At 38.9% G+C, this 18,656-nt stretch overlaps 1 protein-coding gene and 1 long non-coding RNA gene across 17 annotated transcripts in view; one reads left to right on the forward strand and one right to left on the reverse strand.

The window, feature by feature from the left end:
• The window catches only part of SFMBT1 (Scm like with four mbt domains 1), a 126,482-nt gene that overhangs the window by 91,860 nt on the left and 15,966 nt on the right, over positions 1-18,656 (forward strand). For 14 of the 16 annotated variants that reach the window (XR_012011943.1, XM_072785906.1, XM_072785904.1 and 11 more), the window contains 9 exons: positions 1,004-1,250; positions 2,150-2,244; positions 2,739-2,840; positions 4,297-4,447; positions 6,946-7,028; positions 9,768-9,894; positions 11,113-11,226; positions 14,223-14,265; positions 15,777-15,847. Coding sequence is in view for 15 of the 16 variants with exons in the window: in XM_072785906.1 (XP_072642007.1) it covers positions 1,004-1,250; positions 2,150-2,244; positions 2,739-2,840; positions 4,297-4,447; positions 6,946-7,028; positions 9,768-9,894; positions 11,113-11,226; positions 14,223-14,265; positions 15,777-15,847 (1,033 nt within the window). In the remaining variant the exon portion in view is untranslated. The remainder of the gene's footprint in view (positions 1-1,003; positions 1,251-2,149; positions 2,245-2,738; positions 2,841-4,296; positions 4,448-6,945; positions 7,029-9,767; positions 9,895-11,112; positions 11,227-14,222; positions 14,266-15,776; positions 15,848-18,656) is intronic. The other 2 variants (XM_072785913.1, XM_072785912.1) reach the window with 1 other exon arrangement.
• LOC140610179 (uncharacterized) overlaps positions 1-18,656 on the reverse strand; it is a 36,661-nt gene that overhangs the window by 17,473 nt on the left and 532 nt on the right. The window lies entirely within an intron of this gene.

Here is an 18,656-nt window from a genome sequence, read left to right on the forward strand (position 1 = left end):
ACACTAAACAAACCATAAAATTTTAATGAATGAATGAAATCATGAACAAATGAATTACTAGATATCCAGCTCTACATTGACCTTGATTCTCCCATCCTGATTTTTAGCTGTGAACGTGTTCCTTCATTTCTTCATATGTTCTTTTGCATTTATATAAATCTATAAGTGTTGCAGACCAATTCTTATTAGGAAAAAAATGGGAGTTTGACTAATAAATAGTTAAGTGATGATATTGGAATCAGCATTCCCTTTTATTCTTTATTGTAGCTTTTAATATGTATCTAGAGTGATAGCTAAACTTTTCCGTTCCATCAGCATAATCAAAACAACTGTGTTTGTAGGAACATTATTGTGAAATGAATAAAAAATCAGAAACAACTGAAATGCCATCAGTAGATAAGTGGATAAATTACTACCCATTTAGAACACAGAATATCAATAAAAACAGTATAAAAGAATAAAGATTTATATGTGCTATAATAGAAAGATAGCTGTGATGTATTAAGTGATAAACACAAATTGAAAAAGAGTATACAATGCTCCCGTTTTTCAAAAAATGTGAGACAGATATAGGTAGATGTGTTGACTTGTGTGTAGGAAATCCGGTCTAGAGTGGGTGTGAAAGTATTTTTTGTGGTTCTTTCTTAGAGGTGATTTTGACTTTTGTTGTTATTTTTCATTTAATGGTGATCATATTTGCTTTCATAATCAGACTAAGTAATGATAATTTAAAAGTTTTTACTAGATTAAACTATACAACATAATTTTAGAGACAGAGGTCTGTTAGAATAGTTTCATTGCATTATAAGTAGAATTTTCTTTAAGATAAACATTTTCATATCATCTAGAAATAATATTATGGAGACTTGTATGAGATTAGGCCTTTCAGTGTCATGGCTTTGAGTGGGTAGAAATATAAAGGCTCATTTGAGATCCTTTATAACTTGACTTTTTAAAATGCCATCTGAACTTCTTGTAATCATTTCACCTCTTGTACCCACAGCTCCGCAATGGGAGGAATCCTTTAGATCTCATTGCTCCAGGCTCCAGGCTAGAATGTCAAGCTTTCCGTGACTCGTTAAGCACTTGGATTGTTACTGTAGTAGAAAACATTGGGGGAAGGCTGAAGCTGCGTTATGAAGGACTTGCAAGTTCTGACAGTTTTGAGCTTTGGTTGTATTACTTGGATCCGTTTCTTCATCACGTTGGTTGGGCTGCTCAGCATGGATATGAACTGCAGCCCCCATTAGGTGAAGAGTAATATAACATTTTTCTTTTAACTTTACATTATTGTTATATTATGCTTTTATTAATGTTGATGAGACTGAAAAATGTATTATTCTGCATATTACAAAAGCATAATAGAGATGTTTCTTTTGGTTTGCTAATTTAGCAATTTGCCACACATATTGATGTACCTTATGGACTCCTGCCTCAACTCATACTGAATCCTTACCAAAGTTGAAGAAAAATTCTCTAGGTAGTATTTAGATAGGTGTAGGAATAGGATAGGTCTTAGTTCAAAGTGAACTGTTGATTGGAAGAAATAACAATGATCTCAAAACTGGAGTTACTGTTTAAAGCAATTTGCACTTATGTGCCTTTGTTTGGGTGTTATATGATTTTGTGGCCTACAGCAGTCCTTATGATCTTGCTACAGGTTTAAAAAAATTTTTTTTTAGAAAGATTTTATTTATCTGCAAAAGAGAGAGCACGAGCAGGGGGAGCTGCAAAGGGAGAGGGTTAGAAGCAGACTTCCCAGTGAGCAGGAAGCCCCATGTGGGGCTCAGTCCCAGGACTCTGAGATCATGACCTGAGCCAGAGGCAGACCCTTTACCGACTGAGCCACCCAGACGCCCCATTGCTGCGGGTTTTTTCACCAGGCCTAATACCCAGGCTCTGAACAGAGGGGCAAACTACTGAAGTTAAGGTACAGGCTCTGTGAATGAAGATGGTGTAAGTGGGCTGGAGCCCTTTCTTTTCTCCATGGAAAGTGACTTTTTTGTTTGTGTTGGATGTCTTCAGAACAGTTATAAAGTGTGTAAATTTTCCTCATTTAAAATATCCTGTCTTAAAAGTAAATAAATTAATAAATAAATAAATTAATTAATTAAAATAAAATAAAATATCCTGTCTTGTTTTACAAAAGCCATCCGGCATCTGAAAACTGAAGCTGAGTGGCAAGAGATCTTGGCCAAAGTGAAAGAGGAGGAGGAAGAGCCATTGCCATCCTACTTATTTAAGGTAAAAACCAAATGTGATGGATCGGTTCTTCCCTTCTCACAGCAGAGTAAGGCAGCTGGGGGTGGCAGGGTGCACAGTAATCCCCAGGGTCAGTGAGAGTGCTGGGATGTCTGAAGGAGGAAAGAGGTTGGAAGGCTGGAGTGATGAGTGTCCTGTTTTTCTTCTAAAAAGTAGCCTAGGTCTTCTCCCAACATTTTCTTACAGCATTTGAGTCTTTTCTTTTCCACTCTTAACTCCATAGCCCTAACTCGTTATAAAATAAACTTGTTTTTCCTCCAGATGGCTTTTGTGTGCCAAATATAGAGAGTAGGAGTACTTCCTATGTTTTTGTTTCTGAATAATTTTTTCCAGGAAAGAAAATATAGGATTAAATTATTTATCAGAAACTGGACAGTTCTATTTTAATTAATTAAGAGTAGTATTCAGCTATATATGAGTATAAAATTAATGTGAAAATACTATCTTTTTATTCCCTCTTGGTGTTTGCATTTCAGGACAAACAAGTGATTAGCACTCACTCATTCTTTGTAAATATGAAGTTAGAAGCTGTGGACCCCTGGTCTCCTTTTGGGATCTCTCCTGCTACAGTTGTTAAGGTAACATGGGGGCAGCTCTTCTGCTAAGAATTCCTGTCAGGGTGACTGGTTTAGAAAAGTGGTTTGAGTTTTTTGGTCTTCAGGCTCTGCTAATGCAAGCCATGTTTCTCCTAAGCTGTGAGGCTAGAATGACTTCTGTGCACATTTTGTATTTATACTGTCCAGTTTTCTGTGGCCCATTCGCCTGGTCACCCCAGCCAACCAAAGCTTGGATGCCAGAGGTGTGGGGCCTGGTCTTTGGGGCAGGTCTCACTGTATACAGCTAGAGAGAGGATATACCCAGCAGGCAGGCTGCAGTGTCTGAGAAATATGGGCGCAGGTGACAGTGTCTATAAGGTTCAGGGCTCAGTGGGTGAGGGGATGTGTTGGGGTGGGAGGCAGATGGTCTGTATCATGAGATCTGTCTAGGATTTCTCCAGCATGGAGTCCACACTCAGACTCCAGTCTTTTGGAAGGCTGACAAAAGTAAGGCTCATTCTGAGAGTAACCACAGGAGCTGGGCAGGTTGTCAGGCCTTAGGGACTCTGTTACTGGTACTGAGGCACAAGAGAAGAGATCAGTTAGGACTAGAGCAGAGGCCCACTTACCGAGTAGAGCCAGAAGACAAGTGTGGCTAGGGGAGTGGTCACTTGGATCCTGAATTTTCTGACCTGTTGAGATTTAAATTTGTTTTGCCTTAGGAGAAGATTATTCTAAGGGAGGAATTCTGAACCTGCAGTGGGGTCAGAAGGCCCTTTCTGGAGTCTGAAGGGCCATGGGGAGGGAAAGAGCCAGAGCAGGTTAATAAAACCTTATTGGTATTTGAAACTAGGCTAGGATCCAAAAATCTAATATGCAAATGTGGTGAACTCCTCACTCAGCCGAAACTAAATTTTATTTGGAGCCCAAATACTTATATTTGAACGTACGTTCCGCTTCTTTCTTGCTGAGTAAAATGGGGCAATTTGTTTATCCTCTTTTTAAATCAGTTTCCTTATCTGCAAAGTGGAGTTGAGAATGGTACCTACCTTACTGCATTGCATTTTCAAGTTAATGCTTGAAAAGCATTTAAAGCAATGCCTGATGCATAGGTAACATTTATTGAGTACTACTGTTATTTTTTTTATTTTTATTTTTTTTAAAGATTTTATTTATTCATAGACACAGAGAGAGAGAGAGAGAGAGAGAGAGAGAGAGAGGGGCAGAGACACAGGCAGAGGGAGAGGGAGAAGCAGGGTCCATGTAGGGAGCCTGACATGGGACTCGATCCTGGGCCTCCAGGATCACACCCAGGCTGCAGGCGGCGCCAAACCTCTGCGCCATTGGGGCTGCCCAGTACTTAGTGTTATTATTCATACTCACTGTAGCTATGAAGTTTTGTAACATGTTTGTCTATGTCAGGGAAATGACAGACACATAAGTGTGTGTATACATGCATGTAAAACCATTTGTCTCTGTTGTCCAATTGTATGTGCAGGTTTTTGATGAGAAGTACTTTCTGGTAGAAATGGATGATTTGCGACCAGAGAATCATGCACGACGATGTTTTGTGTGTCATGCCGACAGTCCTGGTATTTTCCCTGTGCAGTGGAGTCTAAAGAATGGTTTACACATCAGCCCCCCTCCTGGTAGGTAGTTGTTCTGTTCTGAATTGTTCCTCAGGGTCTTCTTTTTAAGAAATGGGATTTATCGGGGCACCTGGGTGGCTCAGTTGATTAAGCGTCCAACTCTTAGTTTTGGCTCAGGTTGTGATCTCAGGATTGTGAGATCGATCCCCACATCAGGCTCTGTGTTCAGTGTAGAGTCTGCTTGACGTTCTCTCTCTCTCTGCCCCTCCTGCTTGTGTTCACTCACTCTCTATCTAAAATAAATAAATCTTAAAAGAAAGAAAGAAAGGAAAGAAAGAAAAAGAAAAAAGAAGAGGATTTATCAGATGGCATCACCTGGATCTTTTGTCTGTCTGTCTCTCCTTGTGCCCCAGCCTGTCCTTAACATTTTTGGGTCCCAAGACAAGTATAAATGAAGGCCTTGATTCCATTGTTTACATATTTGCAAATTACAAATTAAGCTAAAAAACTATTAAAGATTAAGTATGTTCTGTCCTCTTACCTTGACAAATATATCTTCATAACAGCCTGAGCTTTCATGCAGGTTCCTAGTTTGCTCTCTCCTGTGTCTGTCGTGAGGGTACAGAGAAGTGAAGGTAAAGTACACAGGGAATGTCAGGAGCTGGCATATGGGAAAAGACCTCCGTACCAGAGCTGGGTGGTAGGAGGCAGATGACTGATTTTTAGGTTTCTGAGCATCCCCTTGGAGTGAGGCTTGTCAGACTTGGGAAGAAGGTTTATGATTAAGAGCAGGACTCAGAGAAGCTTTAGGTAGGAAAGCAACAACTCATTTTCCTGGTGTTTGAGACTTTGCAAAATATAACCTTTTTTTTCTCTTTTTTTTTAAGATTTATTGAGAGAGAGTGTATGAGCAGGGGCTGAGGGTGCGGGGACGGGGCAGAGGGAGAGAAAGAATCTCTAGTTGGCTCCATGCTCAGTGCGAAGCCCAACCTGGGGTTTGATCTCATGACTCTGAGATCATAACCTGAGCCGAAATCAAGAGTCAGATGCTTAACTGACTTAGCCACCCAGGTGCTCCTGCAAAATATAATCTTTGGTCCTTAAATATGACATTAATTGAGCTTGACTGAAATTTTTAATAAATTTTAATATTTTTAAATTTAGACTGTCTAGACATGTCAAATGTTTTATATCAGCAATCAGATTATTTGATTGGCAGTCTATATCTTTTATTTTGGCTTTTGGTGAACACAGCTTCACTTTCTAAATGGTGAATGCTGGAACACTGGGCTAGAAGTACTCTGCTGTGTTAACAAGAGTCAAAAACTCAGAACCTTTTGCTGTTTATTCAGCCTTCATTCATCCAACAAACATCTACGGAATGTTTGCTATGAGCTAGACATTGGGCTTGTTTGTCACCGGGGGAAAAGTGAGTAGCACAGTCTTTCAAGGAACAAGTAGGGGAAAACAGTAATGGAGCCTCCCAGGTTCTCCATCAGGGAACAGAGTAAGCACACCTGCCTGGTGGTGGCGGGGTGGGGAGGGTGCACACCTACAGGAGGAAGTTCTTGCTTTGCTAGAAGGCTCTGGACATTCCAAATGCTTATCTTGCCTGCTCCCTTTCCGTGAAAAGGAAAAACAATTTATTAAAGATATTGGAGTTTTCTGCATTGTTATAGACAATACATCTGTCTCAGTAAAGAGGAGGAGAGTAGTGGACTATGTAACTGAAAATGGCAGCTAATTTACTGTGAGGTAGAGAGGTGGAGGTGGCTGGGGAGCATGGTGCCAGTCTGAGCTGGGGAGAGGAGGGACCGCAGGGGCGGTTTGGCTGTTGGGTGGTATAGTGTGGTAGCCTGCTGTGTGTCTGTGAGGTGCTTAGTTCAATGCAGGGGAGAGCTGCTCAGAAACGGTGGGGCAGTGGGGCCTCCAGGCAGACAGTGGAGCCAGGGCGTCAGGTCTCAGAGGCCTCTACCAGGGACTATGGTGGACTTAAGCAGGCAGTTAAGCCCAACTCTGTTTTCTGAGATGAATTCATGATTGAGGTTATAAGAGTATTGTGATCCTGTAGAACATGAATCTGAAAACAGCACTGAGAGCATTGTGTCAGGTGTGGCTAAGATGTGTAAGGGCATAGCTTCATGAGAGGAAAAAGATTATTTGCTGTCTCTTCCTTTAGAGCCTAACTTGGAATAGAATGGATAGTAAGACTGGATTTATTACTACAAATCAAATCTAGTCATAAGCGTCTTAAATTCTTTCGGTAAACTGCCAGCAGTGAATCATATAAAATACTGTTGAAAATAAATGCGTAATTTGAAACTTGAAAGTTTAAAAATTTTATTCAAAGAATTTTAGTATATTGCTATGATTTGAGCAGAGTTGCTCTGTTTTATAACATGAAAAATGCTTTTGTTTTATAGGTTGTTTTTCCTCCTCCCTAAAATCAACAAAGTCCTCAAATTAGCAAATGAGAAGTTGTGGGTGGACACCTTGCAGAATGGAAAAGCTGGGCAGGCATGTGTGGTGTGAATTATTGTTCTTATGTCCTTACCTAGGCTACCCGGGCCAGGACTTTGATTGGGCCGACTACCTCAAACAGTGTGGTGCTGAAGCTGCTCCCCAGAGGTGCTTCCCTCCGGTGAGAACCCCTGGTCCCCTCATCACCATGCTCTGGGGCTACCAGGGACTGCTATGCCTCCTGTCCTCATATGGTTATTACTCAGCCCTCTCACTCAAACCAAATAAGCATCTTGTTGGATATAATAAAATGGTCCAAGGAAAAAATTCATTTACTATGGAAGTTAATTTGTTAATTTAATTGGTTTTTAAAGTTTTATCAATTTTTTTACTTAGTTGAAATCATGTTAATTTTTTGTTTGCATTATTATATTTGGTTGTTTAAAAATATGAAAAAATGCTTAAATACTAGGTGGAAAAAATCATTAAACTTAATTAAAAATACTTCTGTGAAAATATTATATGCATTTGGTTTACAATGCCAAATAGCAGTAGAAAGCTTAAAACATAAAACAATTCCCTGCCCTATCCCTTTCGGTGGTCTCCCTTTCCAGGAGTACTCAATCCTCTTGTTCTCACTGTTGTTTTGATATTGTTTATACTTAAATCATTTTCAAAATAGTATGCTGCGATCTTTTGAGTCATTAATTTTATTTTATTTTATTTTATTATTTATTTATTTATTTTTTTTGAGTCATTAATTTTAGAGATGTCTATTGGTTGTATGTTATGGTAAATGAGCACTTAGCTATTTTACATACCTTTCTCTGTCTAACCCACCTCTTCTTTCTATAAGAGGCCTATTGCAATTTTGGGTTAAAATGAATTGAATATTCACACTATGATATGCATTCAGATACTATTCACAGCTGAACACTGCATTATTTTATGATTTTTTTTATTTGTCCTCAAGTTAATAATAATTACCATGTTTTTCATGACTTCATTTTCTTTTTCTTTTTTTTTAAGATTTATTTATTTGAGAGAGAGAACGCGAATAGGGGAAGGGCACAGGAAGGAAAAAGTGAGGATCCTCAAGCAGATTCCCCATTGAGCATGGAGCCCGATGTGGGGCTCCATCTCATGACCTCGAGATCATGACCTGAGCCAAAATCAAGAGTCAGGCGCTCAACCGACTGAGCCACACAGGCATCCCTTCATAGCTTAATTTTCTTGTTTCTATTGCTAGTTCTTCCCATATCTTCCAGTAGCTTCTGTCTGTTTCCGCAAAGGCAATCACATCAGGAAATCTATGATTCCCATCCCCCCCCACATACCTTTATGAAACTTAGAGTTTATTTGAGGGGTGGGGAGACACTAATAATATATGCTGCAGAAGTTCCCTTTCCTGACTCAGTGTATTACTGGGTTAATTGAAAGTCATCATCTAAATCAGGGAATCCTCTTTTGATGAACCAGTCTATTTTAACTTAAGATGTGTTAATATGTATTCATTTGCTAATCCTTTGGTAAGGCTTTTCCTTTGTATGTGGATTGTTAACTGGTGTTCTCTTGAGTGTTAACATAGAGTTAACACATACTCTTGTATGCCTGTATACATAACATGCACTTTATCTTTCAGTTCTTCTTTAGAGTTTTTAATACCACATTTTTTAATTTTCCAGAACTGTTTCTGTTCTCTGAGTATTTACTTTAAATAACATACTACTCTTGTTTTGAAGATGTGATAGTGTTTCTTTAACTCAGGGGATGTTAATTACCCATGCCTTCTGGGAAATTTTCTTCTTGCATAAAGTCTTCTCCACTCTGTTTGTTTTGTCTACTTTGGTCCCTAGCTTTCATGTTTTTAGATGTCTAGTGATGCTCGGTGGTTTGCTCATATTTAAGAATGGAGAGACTAAAAGATGAAGCCGATTGGAAGCTCTGAGGCTGGGGGGGCGGGGGGCTTGTGCATCTTGAATTTCTTTTTAGGGTGGAATGTGTCTGGCAATCCATATGTTCCCATGTTTCTTCCTGGGCTTGTCATATGACCACATATTTCCAGTCTGCTTGGAGGGTAGAGGCAAGGACTGGACAGACCTCTCAGCATTCCAGGTGCATGCTGTTTGGGGCATTGTGTGTATGCCCTCAGCAGTTCCTGTGTCGTCCTGCCCAGGGATCTTCTTCTGTCTTACCTTTCTGGAGGATAAATCTTTTGTAGGAAAGGGATGGGATAGTTGCCCTGGGGTGTGGAGTAGAGGAGCCAGTGGTATGACCTAAATGCTTCTTAAATGTTTTCAACAAATCTTTTCGTTCTTTTTTTATGTTAAAAAAAACAAAGCACTCAGTTTTAGGGTGCTATCAGAAAGAAGAGAGAATAATCAAATATAGTTCAATTCTCCATTTTGACTCAGAAGTTGCAAATTTTTCAATGTGTATTTTCTCTTGTTCATAAGCATTATTTATCCTGACTGCCTTTTTTATACATAGAACTAGGAACCAGACAGCTAATTGTGTGATGGAGCCCTTTATGGGAAGAGAACAAACCAACAGTGGGTGAGAGCCAGTTGGTTCAGGGCACAGAACCTTAGGTACTTTATTTTATGAAAACTCAAAGTAACCCAGTAAAGTCAGTGTTCTCAAGGTCATCTGCAGATGAAGTAAACTAAGGCAAAAGAGGTTATACAACTTGAGCAGGGTCACACAGGTAGCATAATGCAAGTGTACCTGACCTCATAAACTGCTTATAATACCAAGAGAGACAGACATTTGACTTTGCTTCATTAAGAAAGAAAACAAAGCAAAATAAATTTGTAGCTTTAAAGTGTTACTCTAGGGTTAAATATTACTTAGAATAGGTCTTTCAGATGAGCACATGAGTTAATACTGAGTATGAGTTTGGATTTGATTCATTTTCCAGTCCATTTCTGAGCATGAATTTAAGGAGAATATGAAGCTTGAAGCAGTGAACCCTCTTCTCCCTGAAGAAGTGTGTGTTGCCACTATTACTGCAGTGAGAGGCTCCTACCTGTGGCTCCAGCTGGAGGGTAAGTGCTGTACCCCTAAGAAGCCTTCCTGTGGCCGCTGCTCTATCCTGTCTGCTTATCCCTATGATGTGGCTTGTTAGACTTCATCAAATAGCTAAATAGGGGTCTTGCTAAGACACTTGTAATTTGTAATGCAAGATTCTTAGCTAAAAATTTATCTTCCTGTCCTTGACTTTCAAATTTTAGGAAATGAATGTAAATAAAAAGCCTTTACTGCAGTCTCCTGTTTTCTGAAGGGCAAGTATAAGTCAAATGGCATATATTTTAATGTGACCAGAATGTATGAGCAAGAACATTAACACATGGTTCATTTAAGAGAGAATATTTTGTTTGCCCCCCCCAACCAATAGAACCAAAATGTATGTAAAATAGAAAAGATGTAATAAAAATAATGTTCAATGATTGGACAGATTTATGGATAGAAAGCATTTTGTGAGCACTCAGCACTGCAGTTACTGAATACGGCCTGGGTTTCTTTTTTATTTGGCTACCAAACAGACTAGGTACCTACTCTTTCCAGTTTGTAGAATTGGCATTTAATTCAGATGTCAAGGACCATATTTTACACAATCCCTGCTGAGCAACATCACATCCTGAGTTAAATTCACTGGTCTACCTTCTGGCTTGTTCCCAAATACCAGAACTAATATCTCATTGAGAAGAACTGTCACTGTTGCCTTTTGTTTTCTAGTTAGTTCATGAAATTGACTATATTTGTCAGCCATCTAAATAATACTACTGGAAGTTCCAGTTGTTTATTTGCAGTTCTGTAACTAGGGATCACCCTGTATACCTACTACCCATTTTCCTTTTTTTTTTTTTTTAGATTTTATTTATTTATTTGAGAGAGAAAGAGCATGATGAAGGAAGAAGGGTAGAGGGAAGGGGGGAGGTAGAGAGACAATCTCTTAAGCAGATTCCCCGCTGAGCCTGGAGCCTGACCCCACAACTCTGAGATCATGACCTGAGCTAAAACCAAGAGTCAAATGCTTACCTGACTGAGCCACCCAGGTGCCCCCATTTTCGTTTATGTACAGGTATGCATAGGGAATAGTTTACTTTTATTTCCTTGATGTTTGCCATATATGAAAAAATATGACTTACATGTGAAAGGAACTTGCTCAAGAGATTTTGTGTCTGCATTATAGAATACTGTCTCAGAAGGAGTCTGTGAAGAAGGCTGTTTAACTGTCTAAAACTTTTTTTAAATCTAAACAGGTTCAAAGAAGCCCATACCTGAATGTATTGTGAGTGTGGAATCCATGGATATATTTCCTTTGGGCTGGTGTGAAACCAATGGCCATCCCCTCAGTGCCCCTCGCCGAGCACGAGGTAGCTGTCTGTTTCTGGGCCAAGGGGCTGATCCTTAAATAATCTGTTGAGTGGTTACTACCAATTAGGATGAATCTGGACATTTCAGAGAAAAACAAAGTGGTGTTCTGATTGTTCCTACATAGCAAATCACTTACTGCCTCAAGTGTGGCTTATATTAATAATTTCTGTGGGTCAGGAATCTGGGTGCTCTAGATCTGAGCCCTCAGGAGCCTGCAGGCAAGGTGTCAGCCAGACTTAGCCATCTTAAGGCCCGAGACGGGAGATCTGCCACCATGTGTACTCATGATGGTTTACAAGATTCATTCCCTTGTGGCTTTTGGTCGGGGGGCCTCAGTTTCTTGCTGGCTGTTGGTGGGAGGCTTCCCTCAGTTTCTTGCCATGTGGGCCTCTTTATAGGGAGCCCCCAACATGGCAGTTGGCTTCCATCAGAGTCAGCCAGGAAGAGATTAGGAGAGGTTGAAGAAGGTGGAAGCCAGAGGGTTGTTGTAACCTAACCTTAGAAGTGTCATCCCACTCTACTCTCCCTTTTTAAAACAGCTTTACTGAAATATCATATAACATAAAATTTGATCTTATAATTCAGTTGTTTTTAGTATGTTCTAGGAGTTGTGCAAATATCACCAAACTGCATTTGAAAACATTTGCATTGTCTCAAAAAGAAACCCTGTACCCCTTGGCAGTCGCCTCTTCACCTTCTCCAGCCCCAGACAACTACTTCTCTACTTTTTTCCTACTATGTAGATTTGCCTGTTCTTGACATCTCCTATGGAATCATGCAATATGTGGTCTTTTGTGACTGTAATGTTTTCACAGTTCATCCATGTGCTGGTGTATATCAGTACTTTGTTCCTGTATATTTTTAGTGCTATCACATTGTAGTGATAGGCCATATTTTCCTTATCCGCATATCAGTTGATGAACATTTGGGTTGTTTCCGTTCCTTAATGCTTATATATTATTCCGTTATGAATAATGCTGCTGTGAACATTGTCTGCAGGTTTTTATGTGGACTTATGTTTTCATTCCTCGAGTATAACTCTATGTTGAATACATTGAGGAACTGTTAAACCATTTTCCACAGTAGTTGCACCATCTTACATTCCCACCAGCAGTGTATGAGGATTCCATTTTCTTTACATTCTCCCCAACACTTGTTTTTTTGTTGGTTTGTTTGTTTTTTTGGGTTTGTTGTTTGTTGGGAGGTTTTTTGTTTGTTTCTTTTTTATAATAACCATACTGGTGGGCATAGGGTGGTCTCTTACTATGATCCTGATTTGCATTTTCCTAATCATTAGCTATGTTGAGCACCTTTTCATATGCCTAGTGGATGTTGGTATATTTTCTTTAGAGAAATGTTTATTCAAGTGTTTTGCACATTTCTTTAATTGGGTACTTTTTAATTTTATTGTTGAATTGAAGGATTTTGTTATATATTCTAGATATTAATCCCTTCCTTATCAGATATATGATTTCCAAATATTTCCTCCCATTCTTTGGGTTGCCTTTTCTCTTTCTTGATAGTGTCCTTTGATGCAGAGAAGTTTTATTTTATTTATTTATTTTTTTTTTTTAATTTTTATTTATTTATGATAGTCACACAGAGAGAGAGAGAGAGAGAGAGGCAGAGACACAGGCAGAGGGAGAAGCAGGCTCCATGCACCGGGAGCCTGACGTGGGATTCGATCCCGGGTCTCCAGGATCGTGCCCCAGGCCAAAGGCAGGCGCTAAACCGCTGTGCCACCCAGGGATCCCCAGAGAAGTTTTAAATCTTGATGTAGTCCAATTTATTTTTTCTTTTGTTGCCTTTGCTTTTGGTGTCCTAACTAAGAAATGGTTGTTAAATCTGATGTCATGAAGATTTTTCCTTATATTGTCTTCTAAGAGTTTTATAGTTTTATTTTTTTTTATTTATTTATTTTATTTTATTTTTTTTTTATTTATTTATGATAGTCACACAGAGAGAGAGAGAGAGAGAGAGAGAGGCAGAGACACAGGCAGAGGGAGAAGCAGGCTCCATGCACCGGGAGCCTGACATGGGATTCGATCCTGGGTCTCCAGGATCAGCCCTGGGCCAAAGGCAGGCGCCAAACCGCTGCGCCACCCAGGGATCCCGAGTTTTATAGTTTTAACCTTTATGTTTAGGTCTCTTTCTTTTTAAAGATTTTATTTATTTGAAAGAGCAAGAATGAGAAGAGAGCATGAGGGAGAGAGGCAAGGGGGAGGAGCAGAGGGAGAGGGAGAAGTAGGCTCCCCACTGAGCAGGGAGCCTACTATGGGTCTCAGTCCCAGGACTCTGGGATCATGACCTGAGCTGAAGGCAAACACTTAACTGACTGGGCCACCCAGGTACCCCTTTAGATCTTCTTTTTTAAAACTCTTTTTTTTTTTTCCTTAGAAAGAGTAGGGGAGGGGCAAAGGTGAGGGATAGAAAGAATCTTAAGCAAGCTTCTCACCTAGCACAAAGCTCAACATAGGGCTTTATCTCATGACCCTGAGATCATGACCTGAGCCAAAAGTAAGAGTTAGACGCTTAACCTACTGAGCCACCCAGGCACCTCTATATTTAGGCCTTTGATCTATTTGGAGTTAATTTTTGTATGTGGTATAAGGTAAGAGTCCAACTTAATTTAATGTGAGTAGTCTGTTTTCCCCAGTACTATTTGTTGAAAAGGCTGTACCTGCCCCATTGAATGGTCCTAGCATCCTTGCCAGAATCAGTTTTTCTTTTGAATATCTTTTCCTGCTTAGAAAATATTCATAGGAATTGACAGAGATAAGAGCCTTGAAATTATTTTTGATCATTGTGTAAAGACTCCTCCTACCCGGAAAATGTCCCTCAGTCTAGATATTCAGACATATCAGCACTTAATTCCTAATACTTACTAGTTAAATATATACATGCCTAGGTTTTAAATATGCTAATATTATCTTAGTACCTATATAGCTTTTCTTTTATTTTTCTTAACATTTGTAGTTTTATTTTCTTCTTTCAGTACACAAACAGAGGAAAATTGCAGTGGTTCAACCAGAAAAACAGTAAGTAATATACTAGTATGTTTGAACAGTTGACATTTGAAAGTTAGAATATCTAGGGAAAAAAAATTAGTATTTCAGAGAGTATATCTCATATGTTATCTTCTCAGGTGGAAGCATAATTCTTTAATTCAGCTTTTGATAGGTTACATACTTTTCCTTATAGCATATGTATTTTCTGAAATGGCGTTATATAGAAAGTATAAAATGCCTTCTTAAGATGTTCCCCTAATTGAGTTTTCTTTGGCTTTGAGAGCCTGAAAACATTTGAATAAGAGAGGAAATAGAATTTCTGCGCTATTATTTATTAAGGAAGAGCAAAACTTTAAATTAGATTATATGATTTTTTATAGTGAAAAAAACTTGAGGTGAAAGACAGCAGCTCTAAAAGAAAAGGTGCACTCAAAGGGGTGCCTTTGTGTTCCATTCGGAAACCCTTTGTAGCATACCTTCATACATAGCTTTTGAGAAGCAGTTAATTAGTGGTGCCTTATAAATACATGTACATGTGTGTTTCTAAACACTGGGTTTTCAATTCTGTACTAGTTTGCACAAGCTGCCGTAACAAAATACCACTGACTGGGTGGCTCAAACAACAGAAATTTATTTTCTTCCAGTTCTACAGGCTGGGAAGTCTGAGATCAAAGTACCAGCCCAATTTGGTTTCTGGCCGGGCTCTCTTCCTGCAGACTGTCAGCTTCTGCATCCTCACGTGGTGGGACCAGCTGGAAGGGAGAGCCAACACTCCTAGATCAGAGCCATACCTTTATTTACCTCATAAGAGCTCTGTCTCCAGATGTAGTCATGGTAGAGTTCAATGAATGAATTTTAAGGTGACACAATTCAGTCTATAGCAAATTCTGTGTAAGTTATGGCTGCTTCTCAGGTTGTGTAATAAAACTGACAGCAGAAGTAGAAAGAGAGGCCACAAAATTCAGTCCCAGGTAGAAAAGTGAGATAGCAATGCCAAAAATGTGGTCTTGGATTTCTCCTTGACTTTATTGTCAAAATGGATTCAAAGTTTTAGTCAGAAAGTGTTCTAAAAAAAAGCCTATTTTAGTGTTCTAAAAATTATCCTATTGCATTTATTGCTGCATAGAGAATAATTCTCTGATTTTTAAAACATGATATGTCTTTAATTTTGAAACCAATAGAAGAAGAAAACAGACCCTTATAAGAGATATTTTTGTTCTTGGACTATTGAAAAAGATGAAAACCTTACTTATGGTTTGAGAGTCCCAGAAGGAATTCTATAATTTGTTGCTCACATGAATGAAAGTAAGTTGATTTGAATATGAAGTATTACAGCGCTGTCTACAGACTGTCTGTTGGCTCATTAAACCATGTACATAGTTTTAAAAACAATTGTTTAAAAAAAAGTATGATCAGCGAAGCACCTTCTGTTACACAGTTTGCAATCTGCCACATTTGCTTTCTTCTTAGATTTGAAGGAAACTAACCTTCACATTTTACTGACCTTGAGGATTATCTCACTATTTTGTTGTGTTATCTTGACCCAGAATACCATCCTCCAGGACTGTCCATGAGGGCCTGAAGAATCAGGAGCTGAACTCCACAGACTCAGGTATAAATAAGTATATACAGTTCTCTTTATAGAAAAGAGAACCTTTAGTTTCTTGTAATGGACTATATCTTAAACAATACATTTGATTTATAGGATGTGGCTTCACAGGATTGTTTCTTAATTTGACTTTAAAGACTTATAATTGTTGGGATCCCTGGGTGGCGCAGCGGTTTGGCGCCTGCCTTTGGCCCAGGGCGTGATCCTGGAGACCCGGGATCGAATCCCACGTCGGGCTCCCGGTGCATGGAGCCTGCTTCTCCCTCTGCCTATGTCTCTGCCTCTCTCTCTCTCTCTCTCTGTGTGACGATCATAAATAAATAAAAATTAAGAAAAAAAGACTTATAAATGTCTAAGTTGTATGTAGTTTAATAAGTATCTCTAGGATAATATTTCTGTCCATTTATTCTCTACTGATCACTTGTTGGGTGCTAAGGGCTCTGGAGATCAATATTCTCATCCCTGAGTTTAGATGAAGAGCCAGGGACTTTCTATGCGTGCACTTTCCTAAGCTGGGTGGTTGAGAGGTGGATGTTTATTGTTCTTTGAATATTTTATGTGATGTATACACATTGTGTGTATATATTTCACAATTAAAAAAATAAACCACTGGAAAAACAGATTGTCACAGAGGCACTGCCTGATAAATGAAGCAAGAATCATAGCTGGAGGCCAAAGCCTTTTGTCAGGAAGTCTCCCTGGAACTGCTCTTCGCTCTATTTTTGCGGGTTGTATACTTAGCATGTTGGCTATGTGTATTCTAGCTCAGATGATGCATTTATATGTCATTTAGTAAACGCCTAGAAAAGAAAAGAAATCAAAGCTCGGAGAGCCCACATAGCTTTATGAGTAGATGGGTCAAAAATGTAACTCAAGTTCAAAATTCAAATTCTTGTCTTTTCCAATCACTGCCTTTTCATGATATCACTTACAGGTGGAGGATCACGGCCTTTTCAAAACAGTAATTACCTTTATTATAATAACCAATTTTTTAAAAGATTATTATTTATTTATTCATGAGAGACACACACACACAGAGGCAGAGACACAGGCAGAGAGAGAAGCAGGCTCCATGCAGGGAGCCCGATGCGGGACTTGATCCCGGGTCTCCAGGATCACGCCCTGGGCCGAAGGTGGCGCTAAACTGCTGAGCCACCAGAGCTGCCGTGTAATAACCAATTTGCTATACTTGTTTACTTCTGTCCTAATAGCTCTCTAGAACTTTTCCCTGTATTTAACAGGCATGATGATAGTGGCACCATTGTTCTATTCACGATATCAAAAGGAAGGTATTTAAACTCTCTCTATTCAATAAATGACTGGCATATAACTGCTAAGAAGTTCCTTTCTATTTCTTGTTTTCTAGGAACCTTGTTCATAAACATATGTTCACCCTGACAAAATAATTTTCCTTAGCATTGGATGATCATATGATTTTTCTATCTAAGCTTATTAATGTGGTGAATTTCAGCGATAGATTTTTTTTCCAGTGTTGAATCATCCTTACATTGCTAGGATAACTCTCACTTGACCATAATGGTATCTTTTGAGTACCCAGCAGAATAGCATTATTAGTAAATACCTTTTTAAAAATTTCTTGTTTTTTTAAATTGAGATATAATTGACATATAACATTATATTAGTTTCAGGTGTATACCATAGTGATTTGATATTTATATATGTTGCAAAATGATCACTATAGTAAATCTGGTTAACATCTACTACCACATAGTTATAAATTTGTTTTCTTGTGATGAGAACTTTTATGCTCTACTAGCAGTGTTCAGAAGCACAATATATTAGTAGTATTACTACACTCAGCATGCTGCACATTACATCCCCAGGACTTATTTTGTAGCTGGAGGTTTATACCTTTTGACTACCTTTACCCATTTTGCCCACTACTCTACCCCTGCCTCTGGCAACTACCAGCCTGTTTTCTGTATCTGTGAATTGGAGTCTTTTTGTTGTTTTTTAAATCTCACGTATAAGTGAGATCCTATGATATTTGTCTTTCTCTCTCTGATTTGTTTCACTTAGTAAATGAACTCAGGGTCCATTCAGTGGTGTCACAAATAACAGTATTTATTTATTTTTTTAAATGGCTGAGTAATATTCCATCCTTTATCTATTCACCTATCCATGGACACTTAGGTTGCTTCTATGTCTTGACTATTATGAGTACTGCTGCAATGAACATGGCAGGGGGTAGGTGCAGATACCTTTTCAGGTTAGTATTTTTATTTCCTTCAGATAAATTCCACCTGAAGTGGAATTACTAGATAACAAGATAGTTCTATTTTTAACTTTTTGAGGAACCTCCATACTGTTTTCCATAGTGGCTGCACTAGTTTACATTCTAATGGTGTACCAGTGTTCTCTTTTCTCCACCTCTTCATCAACACTTGTTATTGCTTGTCTTTTTTATATATATATTTTTTTAATTTATTTATGATAGTCACAGAGAGAGAGAGAGAGAGAGGCAGAGACACAGGCAGAGGGAGAAGCAGGCTCCATGCACCGGGAGCCCGATGTGGGATTCGATCCTGGGTCTCCAGGATCGCGCCCTGGGCCAAAGGCAGGCGCCAAACCGCTGCGCCACCCAGGGATCCCTCTTTTTTATAATAGCCATTCTAACAGGTGTGAGGTGATAATCTCATTGTGGTTTTGATTTGGTATCAAAAGGTAAGGTAAATTTAAAAAATAAGGCAACTCTAATTTTGATGTATTATTGGCTATTCTAATATCGACTAAAACTATAGAATTAAGACACTAATATTTTCCAAGTGACCTCAGCCATGTTCTTTGTGAT

This window comes from Canis lupus, chromosome 19 (assembly GCF_048164855.1).
Source record: "Canis lupus baileyi chromosome 19, mCanLup2.hap1, whole genome shotgun sequence".
NCBI lineage: Eukaryota > Metazoa > Chordata > Mammalia > Carnivora > Canidae > Canis > Canis lupus.